The following is a 22,548-nucleotide window of genomic DNA, read 5'->3' as shown; positions in this document are numbered from 1 at the left end:
TACTGCAGCAGGTGGATCATGGTCCTTGGCAGTGTGGGAAAATGAGAAAAGTTAATTGTTCTGCCAGTTAATTCCTGTTATGTCCAAGTGGTTCCAGGAGACTTTACAGTCAGCAGAACCCCATGGGGGAGGGGAGGGCAGTGGGAGGAGTCACATCAGATTTACTAATGACTGGGGTGCCAGAAATTATATGAATAATAAATGCATTTTTTAGTGAATATGTGGATAATTATGTGTTTGTGTCTGTGTCACCGAAAGAAAGATGGTGTACTTGAGAAACTCAGTAACAAAGAACGCTTTCACTGTTATCTTCTCTCAGTGGTTTGACACCCCGGAGACTACAAAAAGACACTTTCAAATGAAGCGTACAAATGATCTGAAGAGAATTTTTGCCAGGTTATTTTTATTAACCTTTATTTTTCTCGCTCCTTTGTTCTGTCACCATCAAACAATGTGACAGAATCAACTTAACAACGGCTTATGCATTTCAACAGTGGGATATTCTCTCTGTACTCATTCATGGTACGTAGTTTGACCAAGGGTACTCCAGCAGGACTGGGTTTCAAACCAGGCACCTATATGCTGGGTGACAGCAGCCCTGACCACTATACCACCTGCTGTCCCCACTTGTAAGGTGTTCAAAGAATTCGGATATTTGTGTGCCCTGTCCAGTTCATAGAGAACCTAGACAACCCATCAGACACTGGGGTTGTTCAACCCCTTCACAACACTAGCAACATGATTGGCTGAAAGGCTGCTGTAAATGACAGTAAGATTGACAAAACAAAAACTTTGCAGCCCAGGCTGGGGGTGGGATCATGTGGTGGGGCTATAAGAAATTACAATAAAATAAGTCCACAATTCACAGCAATACATACTCACTGTCACTTTTGCTGTGTCTCATACACATGGTTTACATTGTTTCTACACCACCTTTTCTGTAGTTGGGCAGGATTAATGTAGAGATAATCACATTTAAAATACATAGATTTTCATTACATTTATCTTGTTAAGCAAGCCTTTTTCCAGAAATCCAGTTTTTTTCCTCAGTGTAAAAAGCATCATATTTCCCTGTTGCTCATGTCTGACCTCCAACAGAATGAGACAGAGAGAGAGAGAGAGAGAGAGAGAGAGAGAGAGAGAGAGAGAGAGGGGAGATAGACCACTACACAGTTGCTGATGCATTGCAGATAAACTGCAGATCCCAGACAGCCCCTCCCTCGTCACACTCCCCCCCCCTCTCCACCCCCTCAATCTCACCACCCCAAACACATGATATGACATCATCAGCGCTCCCACCCTTGCCCCAAGACACTGGGACAGAGTGTTGATTTCTTCCAGATAAGTGTTGCGGCAGTATTGTGCCAAAGCAACTGTGCACTCCTTGCCACTGCTATCCTACCACAGGCCACAGATCAGAAATCCTGGCACCTCCCACGAGGCCACAGATCCCCCATAAGGCCTTGTTCACTAGACTTAGCACTGCCTACGCCACCAAGGATCATGCATAATGTCCGGTACCAAGCGCAAGGCCAGGGACCTCTCTCACCTCTTTGCACCACCCACAAGATCACAAGCCCTAGCCCCACCCACAACACTTGGCACCACCCTTAAGGTAACAAATTCCTGAGGAGGCTGGTCACTGCCCACTTCCCATAAGGCCAAGGACCTCCCACAAAGTCTGGCACCACCCACAAGCCTAGGAAACACCCACAACACCTGGCACCTCCCACAAGGCCACAAATCCACAATAATGCCTGACACCACCACAATGCTGGGATTGGCATCGAGCGCAGACACAGACACTTACACCAAATATTCCTCTCTAGCATCTGCATATTTCCTGTATGTTGCAAGATGAATAGATTAAGACACCTGGGACTGTTTCTCGTTCTGAGTTTTATCCCAGGTGTCATTGCTATCTCTTTCTTTCCTGCTGATGTTCACTCAGCTCTGCCTCATTTTGTATTCTGCTCCATGTTTCATCTCAGCTTCCATTAACTAGCTATCTAGCTCTAGTTATCAATTAGCTCTGTGTTTCGCTCTGCATTTCCCTGGCCCTTTGTCATCACTTTGCTTCTTGTTGCACTGTCTCACAATTAAACTGTCCTGCAGCTGCTGCTCCTTAACCGTCCATGTTGGTGGCAGCTTTGCAGAACTGCTTCAGTAGTGAATTATTATAGATCACCTGCTAAGTACCACTTACACAGTGATTACTGTAAATGATCCTATGTAAACCACAAACACGTCACGCCCTTTAGGTACCAATGCTGAAAAGATTAAATAACTCCTATGATAATTTTTTTTGTTTATTGGAGATTATCGTAAACAGTAAGATGCTGTATTTTAATATTGTTCATTTACATGTTAAATGTTACACTGTAAAGAACAATCTACAGACTGTGAATGGAATATAGTGAAGGGCAGGGTAAAGGCAGTATGTTCCAGACTGTGAAGAACAAACTACCAACTTCCTTTATCCTGTCTGTCAAGGACAGACCATAGGCAGTGTTCCAGGCTGTGAAAGATAAACTACAGACTGTGTGTTCCTGACCCTGTGGAGGGCAGACCATAGGCTGTGTGTTTTAGATTGTGAAGGACAGATGACAAACTGCTTTATCCTGACTGTGAAGGACAGACCAAAGGCTGTGTGGTCCTGACTGTGAAGGACAGACCACAGTTTATGTGTTCCTGATTTTGCATAGGACAGCCCACAGACTTTGTGTCAATGATTGTGAATAACAGACCACAGACACTGTGTTCCAAGCTGTGAAGGACGTGTGCCCTTCCCTTTTATCTGCAAACTCTCTGAGAAGCAGACGACCAGTCTTTCAGACATAATTTGTTTTTTATCTGCGTCAGCAGGGAATTTCCATTCCAGTGTCTGTCCTTCATCAGGTGGAGGTCCAGGACAATGGCATTCAGCTCACAAAAAACTACAATGGAAATGATCATTCCCACTTTCATTTGTGCTCCAAAACATACAAAAATATGTAGAATACAGCAAGTCAGTTTTGATGAGCTTCATCATCAGAAAATGATCCTCTTTGACCTTTAATAAATAAGTTATGCTTTTGGATCAATGCCATTTAAAAAGAGCCTTTATCAAATATTAATGTGCTCAATATCACATACAAACCTACTCCAGGGTCTAGAATCAAAGTTCTAGATAACTGGGCAGTTTTTGCTTCTCCTGATAATCAGCTTAGTTTTGTCTTTACACACATTGTCTAAAACCACTTATCCTAAGCAGAGTCATGGCGAGTCGGAGCCTAACCTAGCAACACAAGTTGCAAGGCTGGAGCGGGAAGGGACACGCCTGGGACGGGACACCAGTCTGCCACAAGGCACCCCAAGCAGAACTCGAACCCCAGACCCACCAGAGAACAGGCCTTGGCTAAACCTACTGTGCTACCACACCCTCTACACATATAGATATATATATATGTATTTAAATTCAGTTAAATAGCATTATCAGACCTCTCTCACACACACACACAGTGTCCATTTAATGCTGATTTCTGCACCTATTGAAGTCATCATCTGACCTTCAGCTCTTTGTCCTGTGAAGAGTCTTTCCAAACACGGAGGGGCTCCCCTGGGTCTGAGCGACACACCACCCCTCATTAATTCACGGGGTGGTGGGAGGTACTAAGCAGTGTGGCAGTAAAATGGACTGTGGTAGGATGTTGTGTTGCTTTTCTTATCCCATTTTATCTTTCTGGGACCCAGCCATTCATTATTGTCTACTGAAGAGCGCATCTGCTTTTTAAGTGTATCTCCCAAGCTACACCTGTTACAATACTGAATCCTTATACACCTTATAGTGGACATTCTCTGCTGTTAAATGATACCACATATTTTGTGATGGGACTCAGACAACCCCTTCCTTGATCGGGGCCTTGGCGTGGCAGAAGGGCTTGCGTGATCTAGGGATCTCCAGAGCTATGTCATTGGGAGCATTATGCTCCTGGTAGGGTCTCCCAAGGCGAACAGGTCTAGAGTAAAGATTCAGACTAACACGATCCAAAAACCTCCATGAAAAAAGTAAACAAGAGAACGTTTACCCTGCCCGGAACAGGGTCACCTAGACCTACCCCTGGATCCAGGCCTGAGGGTAGTGTTCCTAGGCAAGCGCCTGGTGGCCGGGCAGCCCACGTAGCCCGGCCGGGCTCAGCTCGAAAAGGCACCGTGGGGGGGCCATGTGGGCCCACCACCTGCAAAGTCCACCATGGGGGTCTGGTGCTATGTATACCTGGCGGCAGGAGGGGCCGGGGTGGCGCATGGTGTCATGGCCCCTTGCGACAAAAACTGACTCTTGGTACGTGGAATGTCACCTCACTTGGGGGGAAGGAGCCGGAACTGGTGCGGGAGGTTGAGAAATACCAACTAGATAGAGTTGAGCTCACCTCCACTCACAGTGTTGGCTCTGGAACTAAACTCCTCGAGAGGGGGTGGTCCCTCTCCTACTCAGGAATTGCACAAGGTGAGAGGTGCCGGGTGGGTGTGGGGATACTCACAAGTCGCCTGCTGGCTGCCATACAGTTGGAGTTTGCCCTGGTAGACGAGACGGTCGCCTCAATGCGACTTAGGGTCGCAGAGAGGAAAACTTTGACTGTTGTGTGTACTTGTGCACCAAACAGCAGTTCAGAGTATTCAGCCTTCATGGAGAAGGTGAGTGGGGTTCTGGACAGGGCCCCACCTACAGACTCCATAGTCCTGCTGGGGGACTTCAACACTCACGTTGGCAATGACTGGGTAATCTGGAGGGGGTGATTGGGAAGAACGGCCTGCCCGATCTGAATCCGAATAGTGAAATGTTATTGGACTTCTGTGCTAGACATGGTTTGTCCATAACAAACACTATGTTCGAACACAAGGATGCTCATAAGTGTACTTGGTACCAGAGCTCCTTGGGCCAAAGGTCAATGATCGACTTTGTAGTCATTTCTTCTGACTTGAGGCCACATGTTCTGGACACTCGGGTGAAGAGAGGTGATGAGCTGTCAACTGATCACAATCTGGTGGTGAGTAGAATCAGATGGCGGGGAAAACTGATGGACAGACCCGGTAGGCCCAGACGTTTAATGGGGGTGTGCTGAGAACAACTGTCAGAGGACTTTGTCCGGAATGATTTTAACTTGCACCTCCGGGAGAGCTTCTCCCATGTCCCGGAGGAGGTAGGGGACATGGAGTCTGAATGGACCCTGTTCAAAATCTCCATTGTGGAAGCAGCCAGGCACAGCTGTGGCCAAAAGCTTGTTGGTGCCAGCCAGGGTGGCAACCCGAGAACCTGCTGGTGGACAGCGGTGGTGAGGGAAGCCGTCAAGCTGAAGAAGAAGGCCTTTAGGGCCTGGTTGGCTCTGGGGACTCCTGACTCAGCAGACAGGTACTGGCAGGCAAAAAAGGCAGCAGCAGCTGCGGTTGCAGAAGCAAAATCCCGGGCATGGGAGGAGTTTGGAGAGGCCATGGAAAACGACTATCAGTCGGCTTCAAAGAGGTTCTGGAGAACCATCTGGCAGCTCAGAAGGGGTCGGAGGAGTTTCGCTCAGGCTATGTTTAACAGGAGTGGAGAAACTCTGACCTCTGATGAGGACGTTGTCGGGAGGTGGAAGGAGCATTTTGAAGATTTCTTAAACCCGAGTGATATGCCTCCCTTACAGGAGTCAGGGCCAGAGGCTTTTGGGTTATCAGAGTCCATTTCCCTGGTGGAAGTCACTGAGGTAGTTGGTAAGCTCCACAGTGGCAAAGCACTGGGGGTGGATGAGATCCGCCCGGAAATGCTTAAAGCCCTGGATGTTGTAGGGCTGTTATGGCTGACACGCCTCTGCAATGTTGCATAGACCTCAAGGACAGTGCATTTGGATTGGCAAACTGGGGTGGTGGTCCCTATCTTTAAGAAAGGGGACCGGAGAGTATGTGCCAACTATCAGGGTATCACACTTTTCAGCCTCCCTGGGAAAGTCTATCCTGGGGTGCTGGAGAAGAGGCTCCGGCCGATAGTTGAACCTCAGATTGAAGAGGAACAATGCGGATCCCTCCCTGGCCATGGAATAGTGGACCAGCTTTTTACCCTCTCACAGATCATTGAAGGAGCATGGGAATTTGCTAATACAGTCTACATGTGTTTTGTGGACTTGGAGAAGGCCTATGACCGTGTTCCCCGGGAAATTCTGTGAGAGGTGCGGAACGGTACTGGAACGGTTTGCAGCCGAGTGTGAAGCGGTGGGGATGAGGATCAGCACCTCAAAGTCTGAGTCCATGGTTCTCTCACGGAAAAGGATGGTATGCCCCCTCCAGGTAAGGGGAGAGTTTTTGCCCCAGGTGAAGGAGTTTAAGTATCTTGGGGTCCTGTTCATGAGTGAGGGAAGAAGGGAGGATGAGATCGGCCACAAACTGGGAGCAGCAGCAGCAGTAATGCGGTCGCTGTACTGGACTGTAGTGGTGAAGGGGGAGCTGAACCATAAGGCGAAGCTCTCCATTTACCGCTCGATCTACATCCCTACCCTTACCCATGGTCATCAACTTAGGGTGATGACCGAAAGAATAAGATAGTGGATACAAGCGACCGAAATGAGTTTTCTCCGCAGGGTGCTGGGACTCACGCTCCATGACAGGGTGAGGAGTTCGGACATCCGAGAGGAACTCAGAGTAGAGCCGCTACTCCTTCACATTGAGAGGAGCCAGTTGAGGTGGTTCCGGCATCTGATAAGGATGCCCCCTGGGCGCCTCCCTTTGGAGGTATACCAGGCACGGCCAACTGGGATGAGGCCCCGAGGTCGGCCCAGGACCCGCTGGAATGATTATGTCTCACAGTTGGCCTGGGAATGGCCGGGGATCCCCCAGGTTGAGCTGGAGGAAGTTACGGGGGACAGGGCAACTGGGCCTCTCTGCTCTCCCTGCTGCCACCGCGACCCTTTTAGGACAAGCGAGACAGAAGATGGATGGATGGATGGACTGAGACAACTTCCTAGACATCCTATAAATATATCTAAAATCCTTTTTTAGTCAGTTTCAGGAGATTAAAATCACCCTTATGATAAATGTAACACTGAAACACACACATTTTCTGAACCACTTGTCCCATATGGGGTCGCAGGGAGCCGGAGCCTAACCCGGCAACACAGGGCGTAAGGCCGGAGAGGGAGGGGACACACCCAGGACAGGACGCCAGTCCGTCGCAAGACACCCCAAGCGGGACTTGAACCCCAGACTCACTGGAGAGCAGGACCCAGTCCAACCCACTGCGCCATTGCGCCCCCATAACGCTGAAACATTACATATAAAAATATATGGATTACTTTCACATATTTACTGACATGGATCACACCAATACACAGTTCAGTTTTACTGCAGTGTGTGTTATTTTTGCACCTTTGACTCCGTAGCCTCTTTTGCCCTGGTGGGGGCCATGCTGCAGTGAATCAGTTGTATGAGCCTCCTGCCCAGACAGTGTGCCCCCATGCACTCTCAAGATCAGTTGGTGCAGAACAAGAATACACACACACACACACACACACACACACACACACACACACACACACACACATACACACACACACATACACACAAGGTTCTGCAGAGATCTGCATTCACTTATCGCACTCAATATTCATACATGCAGCTCCTGCAAACATGTCCTTCAGAATAACCTCTCTGATGAAGGAGCATGGCTAATTCTGGGTACTGATCAATACCTGCTATCTGTGTCATTTTACTTGTGTATCTTCCTGCTTGTTCCTTTTACTGGAAATGTAACTACTGTGGTTCTTTCCACATTGTTGTTACAATGTCCTGTCTCAGTTTTCACATTTGTTTTTCAAACTGGCACTTCTTGACAAAGTGACTTCCAGTGTTAAAACTACTTCGAATTTTTTACCCATTTATACAGCAGGATAATTTTTTACTATATGTGTTCAAGTACAGTGACCAGTGGTATTCCAAAAAACAGATGTGGAAAAAGAGGTGGGAGTTGAGCCCAGGTGTTTCAAGTGGAAGGCTGCAGCTTTAACTATTGCTTCATATCTTCTCTCTGTATTTCTGTTCCCACCTTCCATATTTTAATATTTTTACATAATCTTTTGTAACTTTAATTTACCATATTTGACATCCTGCTGCATCTCCAAAAAGGAAGGTCTTAGATGAGTGAGTTGAGTGAGTGAGTGAGTGAGTGAGTGAGTGAGTGAGAGTGACACACCACTAATGTAAACACAGACTGTCTCACAAAGAGTGGAGACATCCTGACCTGTAGCTCCTGCGTCTCACAGTGAGCATCCCTTCAGCTCTCCACACACAGCTCAGTGGAACAAGCAGGAAGTATTGCCATGTTGCCAGGGCAGCAGGGTCCTAAGGAACCCCTTCCCACCTTCAGACAGACACAGGAGTGTCAGACTGCAGACTCAATTTAGGAGGGAGGCGCCAAACTGCCAGTCTGCAGACGCTGAGGGGAGATGTCCTCATTACCAGAAGTGCTTATAGAGATGAACGAGCACTGCAAGGACCTGTGAAGTGTCCGCACGTCAGCAACATCACACAGGAAGTGCACAGTCATGGCATCAGGAAAAAGAACAAAAATTCATGATATGCAAACTTCTCGAATATGTGTAGCACTGTAACAGACAGTTTGTGGGTGCAGTTATTAACTCATGAGTATATTTAGGTCTGCAATGAGACAGTTTGATTTTTTTTAAATTTTATCTTTCAATGAGCAGCCTGGAATTCCTACAGAGTTTGAAGTCTGAATTATGGATCTGGGCGGAGCCTAAGGAAGGAGTTGTAAGCAAGCAGCAGGACTTCCCAATGACTTTACATATTTTCTGCATTGGATGCGGTGGTTCTACAGTCAGATGGTCAAAGAGAGAGAGAGAGGGGCGGGGGGGGGGGGGGGGGGGGGGTGATAAGATTCTGACTGCTGGCTGCCCTTTATTAAAAAGATAGATTTGTTCTACTATAAAGTAACAGTGCAAATCTATTTTATGTGCATGCCAGCAAGGAGGTAGTTTTTTAAGAGAATCTAATTAAGCCATAAATTCTAGCTAGTATGATGTCGTCATCACAGATGTTGCACACATAAAAAATCCTGACAGATGATATAAGGTCAGAGTAAAGAAGGGTTTCTCTACATTAACAGCTGTCTGAGTGACTTTCATCTTCCCTGAGGCTGAGAAGAAAGGGGCGGGTCCACAGGAGCAGGAGCCAATTGATCGCCCTGTGTCATGATGACAGATGGGTCTAGCTCCCAGGGTCTGTCAGGATGCAGTTCTTTGTGAAACCTGCTGACTCCAGACAGACCCAATGAGTCTGCAGAGGATTGTGGGATTGCTTTGTGGGCCTGGTTATGTTGCCCAGCCAGCTTTACATCATTTACTAATCATTATTATTAATTTGTTTCTCAGCTGATGCTTTCATCCAAAGTGACTCAGGGTGACCGACTTATACAGCAAGGTATTTTTACTGGAGTTCCTTGTTTGAGGGTACTATAGCAGAGGCGGGGAGTGTTATATGCCCATGTCTTTAACCATTGTATTACCCAAAACCTCAACTAGAGTAAGGTCAGCTCAGCATATCACTGCAGGCAGAAATGTGTGTTTGTAAGCCAAAGGCACTGGGTGAAATAATTATAAGGTTCCTCAAAACGAGGAAATGCTGCAAACACTGCAACCCTGCAGAGCTTCTCAGGGTGGGAGGGGTGATGGTGATGCCAGTGCAGCACTGCAGTGATATGCATTCATGTATTATTTACTGCAAGAATCACCTGCCTCCTCACCCTGTGGAGGAAAAGGAGGGATCTGACATTGTGCAGGAAAATACATCACTGCCATGGGAATTTGATGGCCACGTGACTCTTTTTTCTCCAAGCTTCTGCATCAAAACAGCAGTTTTTCAGACTTTTCTGTGTGAAATCATCATAGCCTCTGCAAACATGCTGTTTGAAATGAAAACACATATGAAAACACGTATAAATATGTTCAAACTTACAATAATAATTACAATTATAATTATAATTATACAATGACACGCGTTTGTCTGTAGTTATTGCAGCTTGTGCTGGAGAGCGTAGCAAGATCAGCTGCACAGCCGTCTCATGGTAAAGAAATGTGGTCTGTGGGAAGTTCCTCGTTTCAAGTGTTCGCTGTCCGCGGTGCTGAAAGTCCCGCAGCTATAAGTAACGGCCCTAAAACCAGTCAAGACCAGTTTTCAGCCAGGAATACGCATTGCGAACAAAGGTAAATGAATGAATTTAATTAAAAATGAACTAAACAGTTGTTGTGCGTTACTTTTTTGTTATTTTCCTCAGTATAATTTTAATAATGTGAGATACGTGTGTTCATGTTTAAACGGTGAGCGTGTTGATTGAAACATTTAGTCACAACTGCACACATATCCATCCCAGATTCCTAGTTGGACCCCCAGTCAGATTCCCAGTTTGAACCCCCTGTCGGATGATGCCCGGCTGGAACCCTGGTGAAACTTCCAGTTCCTCTAAAACTGTCTCCACTCCACTCAATCGTTGTGAGTTCATCTCGGGCTCGCTGTGGGCTCAGGGTCCGGGCTCGCTGTGGGCTCAGGGTTCGAACTCGCTCCAGCAGCAGATGGAAAATAGAGAGATCGAGAACCCCTCCTCCTCCCTGCTCCCCAAAGCACATCGATCGCGGGGTGGAGAAATAGTGCCCCGTTAGCGAATCCGCCTTCAGTTCACCGCTATATAAAGGCAGGAGGACAGAAGAGCGCTGCTGTGTGAGCCGTCCTCCCCCACCGGTGCGCACCAGTTCCTCACGCACCCGCACACACACACACGCACACACAGACACACACTTCAGCACACACAGACACACCGAGGGCACGCCGAGCGTACACGGTCCGGCCGCTCTCTCCTCACCTCCCGGGATGAGTTTCACCCTGGACACGCTGGGGAGCCCGTACCGCCGCGGGATGAGCTACCGCAGCGGCGGCTCCCCGACCAGCGGCTTCCGCTCGCAGTCCTGGTCCCGGAGCGCACCGAGCTCCGCGCTCTCCGTCTCCTTCAAGAGGAGCACCCACGCGCCGGCTGCGCGCGCCTACAGCTCGGCCGAGAGCAGCCTGGACTGGAGCGCGCCGCCGCTGCTCAACGGAGAGCTGAAGCGCACTAGCGAGAAGGAGCAACTGCAGGGACTCAACGACCGCTTCGCGGGGTACATCGAGCGCGTGCACCAGCTGGAGCAGCAGAACGTGCAGATCCAGGAGGAGATCGCGGCGCTGCGCGGCAAGCAGGCGTCTCGCTCCCAGCTGGGCGAGCTCTACGAGCAGGAGCTGCGCGAGCTGCGCGCCACCCTAGAGGGCGTGCACCGCGAGAAGGCGCAGGTGCAGCTGGACGCCGAGCACCTGGAGGAGGACATCCAGCGGCTGAAGGAGCGCCTCGAGGACGAGGCGCGCCTCCGTGAGGACACCGAGGTGGCCATCCGCGCGCTCAAGAAGGACGCGGACGAGTCGAGCCTCGCTAAGGTGGAGCTGGACAAGAAGGCGCGCTCCCTGGAGGAGGAGATGGAGTTCCTGCGCAAGAACCACGAGGAGGAGGTGCAGGAGCTGCTGGCGCAGCTGCAGGCCAGCCAGGTGAGCGTAGAGATGCGCGAGCACCAGAAGGCGAACATCACGGAGGCGCTGCGCGAGATCCGCGCGCAACTCGAGGGCCACTCGTCGCAGAACCTGCAGCAGGTCGAGGACTGGTTCCTGGGCCGCTTCTCGAAGCTCAACGAGGCGGCCGAGCAGAATAAGGAGGCGATCCGGGCTGCCCGCGACGAGATCGCCGAGTACCGGCGGCAGCTGCAGAGCAAGAGCGTGGAGCTCGAGACCGTGCGCGGCACCAAGGAGTCGCTGGAGCGGCAGCTGAACGACATCGAGGAGCGGCACAACGGCGACCTGGCCAGCCTGCAGGTGGGCGAGACGCGTGACGCAGCGCTGCGGCGGGAGTGGCGGTTACGGTAGAGGGGGACTGCTGCGGTAACCGTGTTTTAGCGCAGTTTGTTGTGCTTATCGTCTTTTCCTGGGGAAATACTTAGGAGGGATTCCTGCAGGGCACCGCGTTTAACTGCAGTCCGTTGTACTTATCATATTTTGCTGTGGAACAGGAGGTACTGTTTAATGTTCTACTTGAGTTCACCGTTTTCTTGTACTTTAGAATATTTCCTGAGAAACAAGAGGTATTACTATATAGTGCATGAAATGTTACTGCAGTCCATTGTGTTTTACTGAAGTTCACGCCATTTCACTGGCGAATTTGGCTGTGGAATGCAATGTAATGTTTTACTGCAGTTCACTATGATTCATTGTAGTTTATCGTTTTTTTTTCTGGTTAATAGAGTGATTACTCTGTAGAATATGATGTTTTGCTGCAGTATGACGTATGAGTCTAGTATTTGTATTACCATAGTTTATTATCTTTACTGCACAGAAGGTATATTATTGTAATAGGATGTTTTATTCAAGTTTGTGACGTTTTACTGGAGAATATGAGAATATACGTTTTACTACAGCTGATGTATATGAAGCATGAGTTTAGTATGACATTTAGTTTATGATATTCTAGTGCAAATAGGTATTTATGTAGTGTGTGATATTTTTTTCCTAAATATATGACGTTTTCCTTCAGCATATAATTAGGTATTTTCTTAGTTTATAATCGTTCACTGCAGAATTTAAGATATGTTTTACTGCAGTAAATGCGAAGATATATTGCCGCCGTATGTTTTCATAGTTTTGTTCGGTTTTCTGCTTTCGCTGTAAAATTATTACTATACTATACTGTAATTCAAGCGATTATTGCAGGATATGATGTATTTTTCTGCAGTAAATAAAGTGTTAGCGCACTTTAGCACTATCTGATTAGTACTGCAGTACAGACACGTCACTTCCAGTGGACTGGCCGACAATTTTGATTTTTCGGCACATAACACAGTAAAAGACAGTCTGTGTGTTTAAAGGTTCATAGGGGTTTATACTGGTTTGTTCCCTGTCATGTTTCAGTGCGCAGTTCTACCTTTTACCGCATGATTACTCTGCAGGGTAATGAAGAGGTTCAGACTTGGATGGGCTGGTGTTAAGCGGGGAACGGGAGAGGGTGGTTCTTCATGAGGGTTACCGTCCTGCTATCGAGTTTTGTAACTATTGTCCTACAGGTGTGCGAAGTTACTTCCAAATCGTACAGGAATGACGGACATATCTTACTGGACTTTATTTTGTTGTCAGAGTAGCTTTTATTACAGAAAAGAAACTCACATCTCCTCTGCAGAACTAAATCTGTGAGCACTTATCTATTCGGTGGTAACACATGTCCTGTAGATGTCTACTGATAGTCAAAGATGCAGCTTTTTTATTCTGAACCCAAGTCAGAGCTGCACTCAAGCAGAATTTTTTATTTCTCCTTGTCCAAGTGGAGAGGTACTGCTGCCCTTGAAACCTGCACTCACTGCACTGTGAGGCGCACTGCGTCACAAGAAGTGAAGGTCTGTTGTCATAATAGCTTTTAGCTTTAGGAACATAGTGTCAGCAAGTACAGTGCAAAATATCAGTAATTCATTTAGATACATTCAGTACTAAACAACAATCAAAACAATGTTATCAGTTTAATGAAAATAAAATGTACTTAAAATCACCCAGGAAATACATCATATTCAGAAAGTGTACATGTCCTGTGATCATTTAATGAAATCTGTAATCAATTTTTTTTTTTTTGAAAAGTGAGAAATTGTGTGTTTTACAAACTTCGCTCCTCAGGAAACCATCCACCAGCTGGATAATGAGTTGAAGGGGACAAAGTGGGAGATGGCTCGACACCTGCGGGAGTATCAGGACCTGCTTAACGTCAAGATGGCCCTGGACATTGAGATTGCAGCCTACAGGTATGGACGGTGCATTGCAGTGATGTCACTGGGGGGGTAAAGAAGCAGTGTTGTAGCTGTGATGTCATTAGCAGTGCTTCTGGTCCAGGCAGTGACAAGGCCTGATATACACCCACTGGGCCTGCATTAGTTTCAGATTAAATGAGTAGTATGTCTGCTTAGAGGATTACAGCAGACTGTGAGGGTGAAGGTAGTGGCGCCCACTTGGGTACAACTACAGTAGACAACAGTGAGGGCAGAACAAGAGGCTTCCACTTGGGAACAGGGCAGGGTGATTGAGTGACCTGTGGCATTAAAATAAGTGGTGACACAATTTTGGATTCAGTGCCAGGAGATGGTTGCACTAAAGGAGAAGGATGCAGCCTCCAAGAGGTAGACACAGGACAAGAGAGACTGGGATATTGTTGGGATACTTTTTGGAAAATGGGTTCAGAAAGGGAAATGACCCTGGGAAAGGTCATGGACTCAGTCTGTCATTTGTACCTCATCTTGGTCCTACTCGAGTGACATTCCTTCAGAAATTCAGGTGGGGACTACGGGTTCCTTTCACACCTCCTATAGACAGGGGTAAGACACTTTCATGGGCCTCAGAAACCATGACCTCAGCCCTGTCATTTCTACCTCTTTTGACTAGGAGTGTGACACAAGAAGTTCCTTAGAACAGTATGGGGATGTTGGTTTCCTCCCAATTCATAAGTGGAAAAGGGACTTCCCCAAGAAGGTATAGTTGTGTGTCCATGAGTCCAGACACACAGGTGCCTGATCTTGATTGGCTCTGCTTGGCCATTTGTCTGCTTAGGTCCATACTTCTGATCCCTAGGTTCTCACCAGCCACATCCCTGATGGTTCCTCATTTGACTGCATTTATTTTCTGTCTTGACATACCAACTCCTCATCAAACCCAAACTACCATTCTCAAAAGCAGTTCTTTAACAAAGTAACTGGACAGTTTTCAAATCCAAAGTCTGCTTCATTTACAGACTTTACAAGCATCAGCACCAACCTCCATTGCTCCACTAACCTTACCTTTCAGTTTGAAAGTCAGGCCTACCAGCAGCTACCGTTGCTTTTGGAAAGAACCAAAATCCAAACTCTGTGTGTGGTCATGCTCAGATTTTAGCACCAACTCTAACATGTAGGACCTTATTTGATTCAGGCAGTGGCCAGGTGTCAGGCAATAATGGGAAAACTAATTTATTTCACTTTCTGCCAATGTTTATTGTCATTAAAATACAGGTGGTACAATGGTACAATGAGTAGCTTCCAGGTGTTGTGAGAGGATTCCATCTGTATGGAGTTTGCATGGTCTCTTCATGCTCACATGGATTTCCTCTAGGTGTTCTGATTTTCTCCTACAATCCAGGCACATGTGTTTCAAGTGCATTGGTGATTTTAAATATCCCATAATGTGTGTTAAAGAGAGCATGGTGCTCTGGTGTTTAGATGACTGAATGGCTGTAGGTAGTGTACTGTAGTGTATATAGCATTGTAGTCTGTTTAACTTTGTATCACCTTGTCTGAAAGGATGTCAGCTAAATGTGTGAGATGTACATCGCTTTGGAAAAAAGTGTTTACTAAATGAATAAATGTAAATGTAAGTACTCCACAGGATTCATTGTAAATCACTTTGGAGAAAAGCATATTGTAAATTAATTAATGTAAAACCCTACCCAGAAGAAAGGAAACTAAAGGCACTAAGATAAGGATTCTACCACCAGTTAACAGAATTGGAAAGTAAAACACAGAGACCCATCAAAAAACTTAAAATTTAAGCAAACTAATCAGAAAGTGTTTTTAAGGTATCCATCCCAAAATTATGTATAAACACTGTTCTTTCAAAGATTTCACAACTATCATTTTACCTCTTATTTCTCTTGATAGAAAACTGTTGGAGGGGGAGGAGACCCATTTCAGCTCCTTTTCCAGCTCATCCTTCCAATACAGGCAGCCCATTACCACTATCAAAACCACCAAAGTGAAGGCTGAACTCCCCAAACTCAAGGTTCAACACAAGTTTGTAGAAGAGATCATTGAGGAGACACGTGTGGAGGATGAGAAGTCTGAAATGGATGAAGCACTGGCAGAAATGGCAGAGGAAATGGCCAGTGCAGCTGAGGGTGAGGGAGAAGAGGAAGAGGCAGAGGTAGAAGCAGAGGCAGAGGAGGAAATAATAGCCTCCACTGATGCCAAAGTTATGGCCAGTGAACCTGAAGAGGCAGAAGAGGGAGAGAAAGTGGAGGATGAAAAAGAGGAAGGAGTAGAAGAAGGGGAGGAGGCTGAGAAAGAAGACAAAGTGGAGGGAAAAGGTGTTGAGGAAGAGGGAGCTGAAGAGGAAGGGCAAGAAGAGGAGGCTGCAGAGGAATCAACAGTTGAAGAGACTGTAGAAAGCAGCACAGTCACAAAGACAGAGGCTACCCCCGAGAAAGAACAGGAGGAGCAAGAGAAAGAGGCAAGTGCTGGAGAAGACGAAGGGGAGGAGGGAGAGAAGGGCAAGGACAAAGAAGCAGAAGAGGCAGGTAGTGGCAAAAATGAGAAGGAGGAAGAAGAGAAGGATGATGCAGCCAAAAAGAGTCCAACCAAGGAAAGCCCAACCAAGGAAAGTCCAACTAAGGAGAGTCCAACTAAGGAAAGCCCAACCAAGGATGAAGGAGGCAAGGAAAGTCCAACCAAGGAAGAAGCAGCCAAGGAAAGTCCTACAAAGGGAAGTCCAACCAAGGAAGAAGGGGGCAAGGAAAGTCCAACTAAGGAAGAAGGAGCCAAAGAAAGTCCAACCAAGGAAAGCCCAACCAAAACAGAAGAAGCTAAAAAAAGCCCAACTAAGGAAAGTCCTTCCAAGGAAAGTCCAACTAAGGAAGAAGCAGTTAAGGCTGTAGCTGAAAAGGGAGACAAAAAGAGTGATTCTAAAGGTGAGGCTGGGGAAGACAAGGCTGAAAAGAAAGATGCAGCAATGAATGGAGAAGTAGAAAAAGGAGGACCAGATGAGAAAGACACAAAAGAAGAAGAAAAGGAAGTGATTGCGAATGGCGTTGACGAGAGTCCTACCAAAGAAGAGATGGGCCAAAAAGTTGTCATCACTAAAACAGTTGAGACAATCACCACAGGTGAAGATGGTGAAAAGCACATCACAAAGTCTGTCACTGTCACCCAGACTGTGAAACAGCTGGAGGAAGTGACTGAGAAAGTGGTGTCCAGCAAAACAGTAGAAAAAGTCTCTACCCAGGCAGTCAAGCAAGGCACAGAAACCGATTAAGCACTTTAAAAATGAGTACTAGAAATAAAGGAAGATGTAGGCAATCAATAAATATGTAACATAAGATAGAAATGTCATAAAAGTCATAAAAAATATATGACATTTGCTCAGAAGAATGATTGACCTTGAGAAGGCAATATGATATGAAAAAGCTCATTCAAAACTGCATGTGGGTGATTGCTTTATTGCAGATGCAGCTGGTGGAGGCGCCCAGGTTTCAGATTTTATTTTAGTTCGTTTCTGCAATATGGGGCAGGGATTTGGGGTTGGAGGCATCTGCATGCAAGCTCCAAGATATGTGCTGTCCTTGGAATTGGGAAGACATTTTTTTTGTAAATAATGGGTTGTGCAGACTGGGAGGGTAGGGATGCGTGAAGCATTTACATGTTGAAGCCTTATTTACGCAAAGAGGTCAGCTGAGCCAAATAAAGAGAGTTCAAAATTCATATTCCATCTTAAACAGGAGAGAGAAAGGGAGGTAAGCAGGAAACATGGTGCAGTTCAGAGCTGACAGATCATTTTAAAATAGCCTTAAACATGCTTTTTATTGTTAATCAATCCTACGTTTACCTTATGAGTGCGATCAAAATAAATGACTAGGGATACGTATGGTTATGTATTGAAAAGCGGAACTTTTAATCCACGAATGAATACAAAATAAGGTGCTACAGTTTGCTAACCATGTCTTTACTCCTTGCAGTCCATTTCCTCAGCAGCAATCGCTCAATAAACTTCATCCAGAAATACTATCATCCTGCCTCCTGTCTCATCATTGTGATGTAATGTGCATGTTCTTGGCCTTCTGTGTGTATGGATGTTCTCCTTTGAGACAGCATCTGTACTCATTCTGTACCTTAAAGGCCTCAAAGGACTCTCAGTTTAAAAAAAAAAAATGTTACAGTCATGGATTTTACAAATTCTCATAGCACAGAAATAGCAGTCAAGAGTCAAGAGAGGCTTTATTGTCTTTATTTATTTTTTCAACCATATACAACAGTGCACAGTGAAATGAAACAACGTTCCTCCAGGACCATGGTGTTACATAAAACAACACAGAGTTACTGACACAGACTACACAGACTACATAAAGTGCACATGTGTAAGACTCTTGCAAGCAGTGCTAGACATTACAAAAAATACTAAGACAAGACAATAATTACTAAAAAGGACAATATTTCCAGTGTCAGTCCAATCCCTGAGTATTGACGAGTCTGATAGCTTGGGGGAAGAAACTGTTAGACAGTCTGGCCGGGAGACTCGAATGCCAGACAGCAGGAGGGTGAAGAGTTTGTGTGAGGGGTGCGTGGGATCATCCGCAATGCTGGTGGCTTTGCGGATGCAGCGAGTGCTGTAAACATCCATGATAGAGTGAAGAGAGATCCTGGTGATCTTCTCGGCTGTCCTCACTATCCACTACAAAGTCTTTTGATCCGAAACAGTGCAATTACCAAACCAGGCAGCGATGCAGCTGCTCAGGATGCTCTCAGTAGTCCCTCTGTAGAATGTGGTAAGGGTGGATGGTGGGAGATGGGCCTTTCTCAACCTACGCAGAAAGCAGAGACGCTGCTGGGCTTTCTTGACTATGCAGCTGGTGTTGAAGGACCAGGTGAACACCAAGGAATTTGGTGCTCTTGGCGATCTCTACGGAGGAGATCAGCAGTGTGCTGGCTAATGATAAAATTCTTACTAATATAGTTTGCTCATCAGATATGTGTATCTAAAAAGACAGGATCTACACAAGTGCATATCCCCAAAGACCATTAATTACAGACACAATAAAAAAGGTGTTGCTTGCAACAAGTTGAAGGACGAAAAGGGAGAAAGAAGATTTCAGAGGTTAAGCTGTGGATGGTAACTGGTCATACAAATGAGGGAATTGGGATTGTAATTCTGCAGTGTGAGAGGATATATCTGTGCCAGTTGAAGGAAAAGAAAATAGAAGGGACCAATTGCTGAGCCCTCTGGAACAGCAGTTGAAAGAGACTAAGGGGCAGACAGGCAGCAGCATTAAATAACCTCTTAAGAGCTACCTGATAAATTAAATTCAAATCACTTCAACGGTAATCCTTTGATACCAAACTGTTCTATTGAGCGTTGGAGGATGTAGTGGTTGTCTATGTCAAATGCTGCAGAGAGGTCAAGGAGAATAAGGACAGAGGAAACGAATGCAGACTGAAGAGCTTCAGATTCAGAGCTTCAGAAGATTTAGAAAGGTGTGTAATTCTGGATTGAGTTTCAGTCCACAGAAGGTTTGCTGTACAATAATGAGGTACTGGCAGTTTTGAAACAAGACAGAAAGCATCCTGAAGAGTGTGAGGAAAATGACGAAAAGAAAAGGAATTAGCTTAGGAGAAATGGTAGGTAAAAGGGAGAAGGGATGGGATCAAGAGAGAGATGATAGTTCACTGTAAGAGCAGGAGTAAAAAAGGGTGTAAGAAAGAAAGAAAAGCTTTAAGAGGGCAGTTTGAATGCAGAGAACAAGGCCTTGCTGGGAGTCCTGGCATGAATACTGACAAAAATATGTTTTACCCCTGAGATGTAGCAACTTCAGGAAGAGCTTAAGTAGGACGTCCCAGCAGGCTACTTTTATTCGCCTCAACACTTTCTGGAGGCTTCTCTAGATGACATGTGATTCTTTCTAAGTATTAAAAATGTTATAATTTTAAGGATCATTGCTCTCTATAAAGATGGTAATATCACTTCTCAAATCTGTATTCTACATGGAAAAACAGTTGTGGAGAAATCAGCCCATGTCATGCTGGAAATCTGGTTTTCATTATATTCATTTGGAGGTTTCTCCAGCCTACATCTACTCACCACAGAAATAAACACATACAGTGCTGTGGAGAGGGTCCATAGAAGGGCAGTATAAACAGTAAACAGAGGACTCTGTCCCTTACAGTGTGTACCTCTAGCACTTATATACTGTTATGGAACTACTGGAACCTAAGAAAAAATGTCATAAAATGAAACCATTTTAGTCTCCTTTTGTAATCAATGTTAATCACTTGTATCCTTATCAACACACAGGCCATTTATTTCATACTAATACAGTTTCACACACACACACATTTTCAGAACCGCTTGTCCCATATGGGGTCACGGGGAACCAGAACCTAACCCAGCAACACAGGGCGTAAGGCCAGAGGGGGAGGGGACACACCCAGGACGGGACGCCAGTCCATCACAAGGCACCCCAAGCGGGACTCGAACCCCAGACCCGCTGGAGAGCAGGACCTGGCCCAACCCACTGCGCCACCACGCCCCCCTAATACAGTTTAATTTCCCCCCAAATACCATCTTTACTCTTTTGACATTAACACTACAATTCAGGCTTTCATAACATGCTTTGTTGCTACAATGTCTGAAAATGTAAAATTATGAATTACTTACAGTACAGCTGTAGAAAAAAACAGAGCTAAAATTGCCCCTTGGAATATTTTGGACCATTAGGTGAAAAAGCAAGAACATGTGTCTATTGACTTAAATGTGACAAAGAGCTTACTATCATCAGAGATTAATTATGGTCATCTCACTGTAGTGTCTTTTACTTCAAATTATTAGTCTTTGGCTTTCCCTAATGAGTCACCTAGTGTTATGAAAGCTTCTATTTTGCTGGACAAACTATGTTCAGTAGAGCAAACTGTGGCCACAGCCCTTTTTTCTATTTCATTATCAAGGAGTGAATATGTTGTCAAGGCATAAGGTACCGCAAAGCGTAATAGTCATATGTGTTAAAAACATGAAATCTGTAATATGATTGGATAAACATACATAGATGAAAACTGACTACCTTAATGTTTAAAATTCTTTCACCTTTCAGGTAGAAAATTGGCTCAGAAAGAAATGTGTCCTACTGTAAGCACTCTATGACTGACCTCAATAGTTTGATGTATCGTATCAGTTTTGGTATGTTGGGGTTAGGTAAGGACAGATAAATAAATATGGTTAGTGTATACATGGAGTGGTAACGTGACTGTAACACTGCACCTGAACTGAAAGCTGATATTTGGTGTATGACACCTACTCGTACTTTGTTTTACAAGGCATGACAAACTGTCAAGCAAAGCGGTGGAGGAACATCGTTCCAATGTAAAGAAGTGAAGATCTGACAGGAAACAATAACACTATGTATCTGCATTCCCCCAGACTCCGGGGAAAGTGCCTCAGATAGAGCCGTGGTTGACATCCTGTAAGACAAACACCGCCCGGTTTAATGCCTTTTTCTGCAGCGCAGCATTCAGTAAGCAGTAATACTGCTGTGTCATGCTGACGTGCAGTAATGGCTGTAATAAAAGCAGCTCTGGCTGGCAGAGAGGCCACACTGCGATGAATGCGAATGAAGGTGGCAACAGGCCTCTGCAGTGCCGTCTCCTCCAGATGCAAATATGTCCACTGTCTCCAAAAAGAGTTTGTAGGTCGGCAGTACATCCGAGGTGCCATGAAGATGGGTTAGGGTTAGGCTCAGTTTAGTTATTTTGCCTTAACCCTTCTCCTTTCATCCCACACCCTAGCCACTAACCCTAATCCCTAACCCATAACTCTAAACCCTAATCCCAAACCTAGCCCCTAACCGTAACTCCCAACCATAATCCTAGCCCCCAACCGCAATGCTAACCCCAACTCCTAACTTTAACACTAACCCTAAACCCTAACCTCAATCCTTAATTCTAACTCTAGCCCAAAACCCTAACCCTAGCCCCTAAACATCCACTTCTCTGAGAAGCAGAACATATTTGGCCCCAAGCCTTGTGTGTAAAGAGAGTCTTTGTAGGTCAAAGCACACTAGCACCCCTCCATGGTCACCAGGGTAGTGTACTGCAAGGAGCTGAACATTGAATCCTGCACTCTGGATTTGCAACACCGCAATGCAGGGTCAATGATGCTGACCACTGATTGTCCTCTACTGTGGAGTCAGCATGTCTGGAAGAGCAAAAGCCAAAGTGAAACACAGTGACTCAAGGCAAATCAGAGTGAAACTGGGTGAAAAAGTGAAAATCAGAGTGAGGTAGTGTAAACAGAAGTAAAACAGAATGAATCTGTGTCAAGCAGAACAAGAGACTAAAACAAGATGAACCAGGAGGGCTTGGTGTCATTTGATGAACCACATCAAATTAGGGTGAACCAGAATGAAACAAGGTGAATCAGGATGAACCAGAGTGAATCATAGTGAAACAGGGTAAACTATGTTCAGTCAGAGTCAGAACCATGGTGAATTGGAGTGAAACTGAGTGAACTAGGGTAAATTAGGGATTACATGGGTGAATTAGGGTGAACAGCAGGGAACATGGTGAATTATGGTAAACCTGGGCAATTCAGGGCTGAACCTGAGAAAATAACCAACGAGCCAACCAGCTGAGAAAATAACCAATCAAGCAACCAACCAACCAATTTCAACATCCTCTTGTACCGAGTGTGGTCGCA

The 22,548-nt window shown here is 45.8% G+C and overlaps 1 protein-coding gene across 1 annotated transcript; it reads left to right on the top strand.

Annotated features, from left to right (window-relative positions):
• Window positions 1–10,087: 10,087 nt before the first annotated feature.
• nefma (neurofilament medium chain a) lies at window positions 10,088–17,876 on the top strand. The gene is made up of 3 exons (XM_029253217.1): window positions 10,088–11,910; window positions 13,750–13,874; window positions 15,756–17,876. Exons 1-3 carry the CDS (start codon window positions 10,888–10,890, stop codon window positions 17,122–17,124), a joined length of 2,517 nt encoding a protein of 838 aa, XP_029109050.1. The 5' UTR covers window positions 10,088–10,887; the 3' UTR covers window positions 17,125–17,876.
• The last annotated feature ends 4,672 nt before the right edge of the window (window positions 17,877–22,548 follow it).

This window comes from Scleropages formosus, chromosome 6 (genome assembly GCF_900964775.1).
Source record: "Scleropages formosus chromosome 6, fSclFor1.1, whole genome shotgun sequence".
In the NCBI taxonomy this organism is placed as follows: domain Eukaryota; kingdom Metazoa; phylum Chordata; class Actinopteri; order Osteoglossiformes; family Osteoglossidae; genus Scleropages; species Scleropages formosus.
The sequence above is the reverse complement of the archived record's forward strand: the minus strand, read 5'-3'. Positions and strand labels throughout refer to the sequence as shown.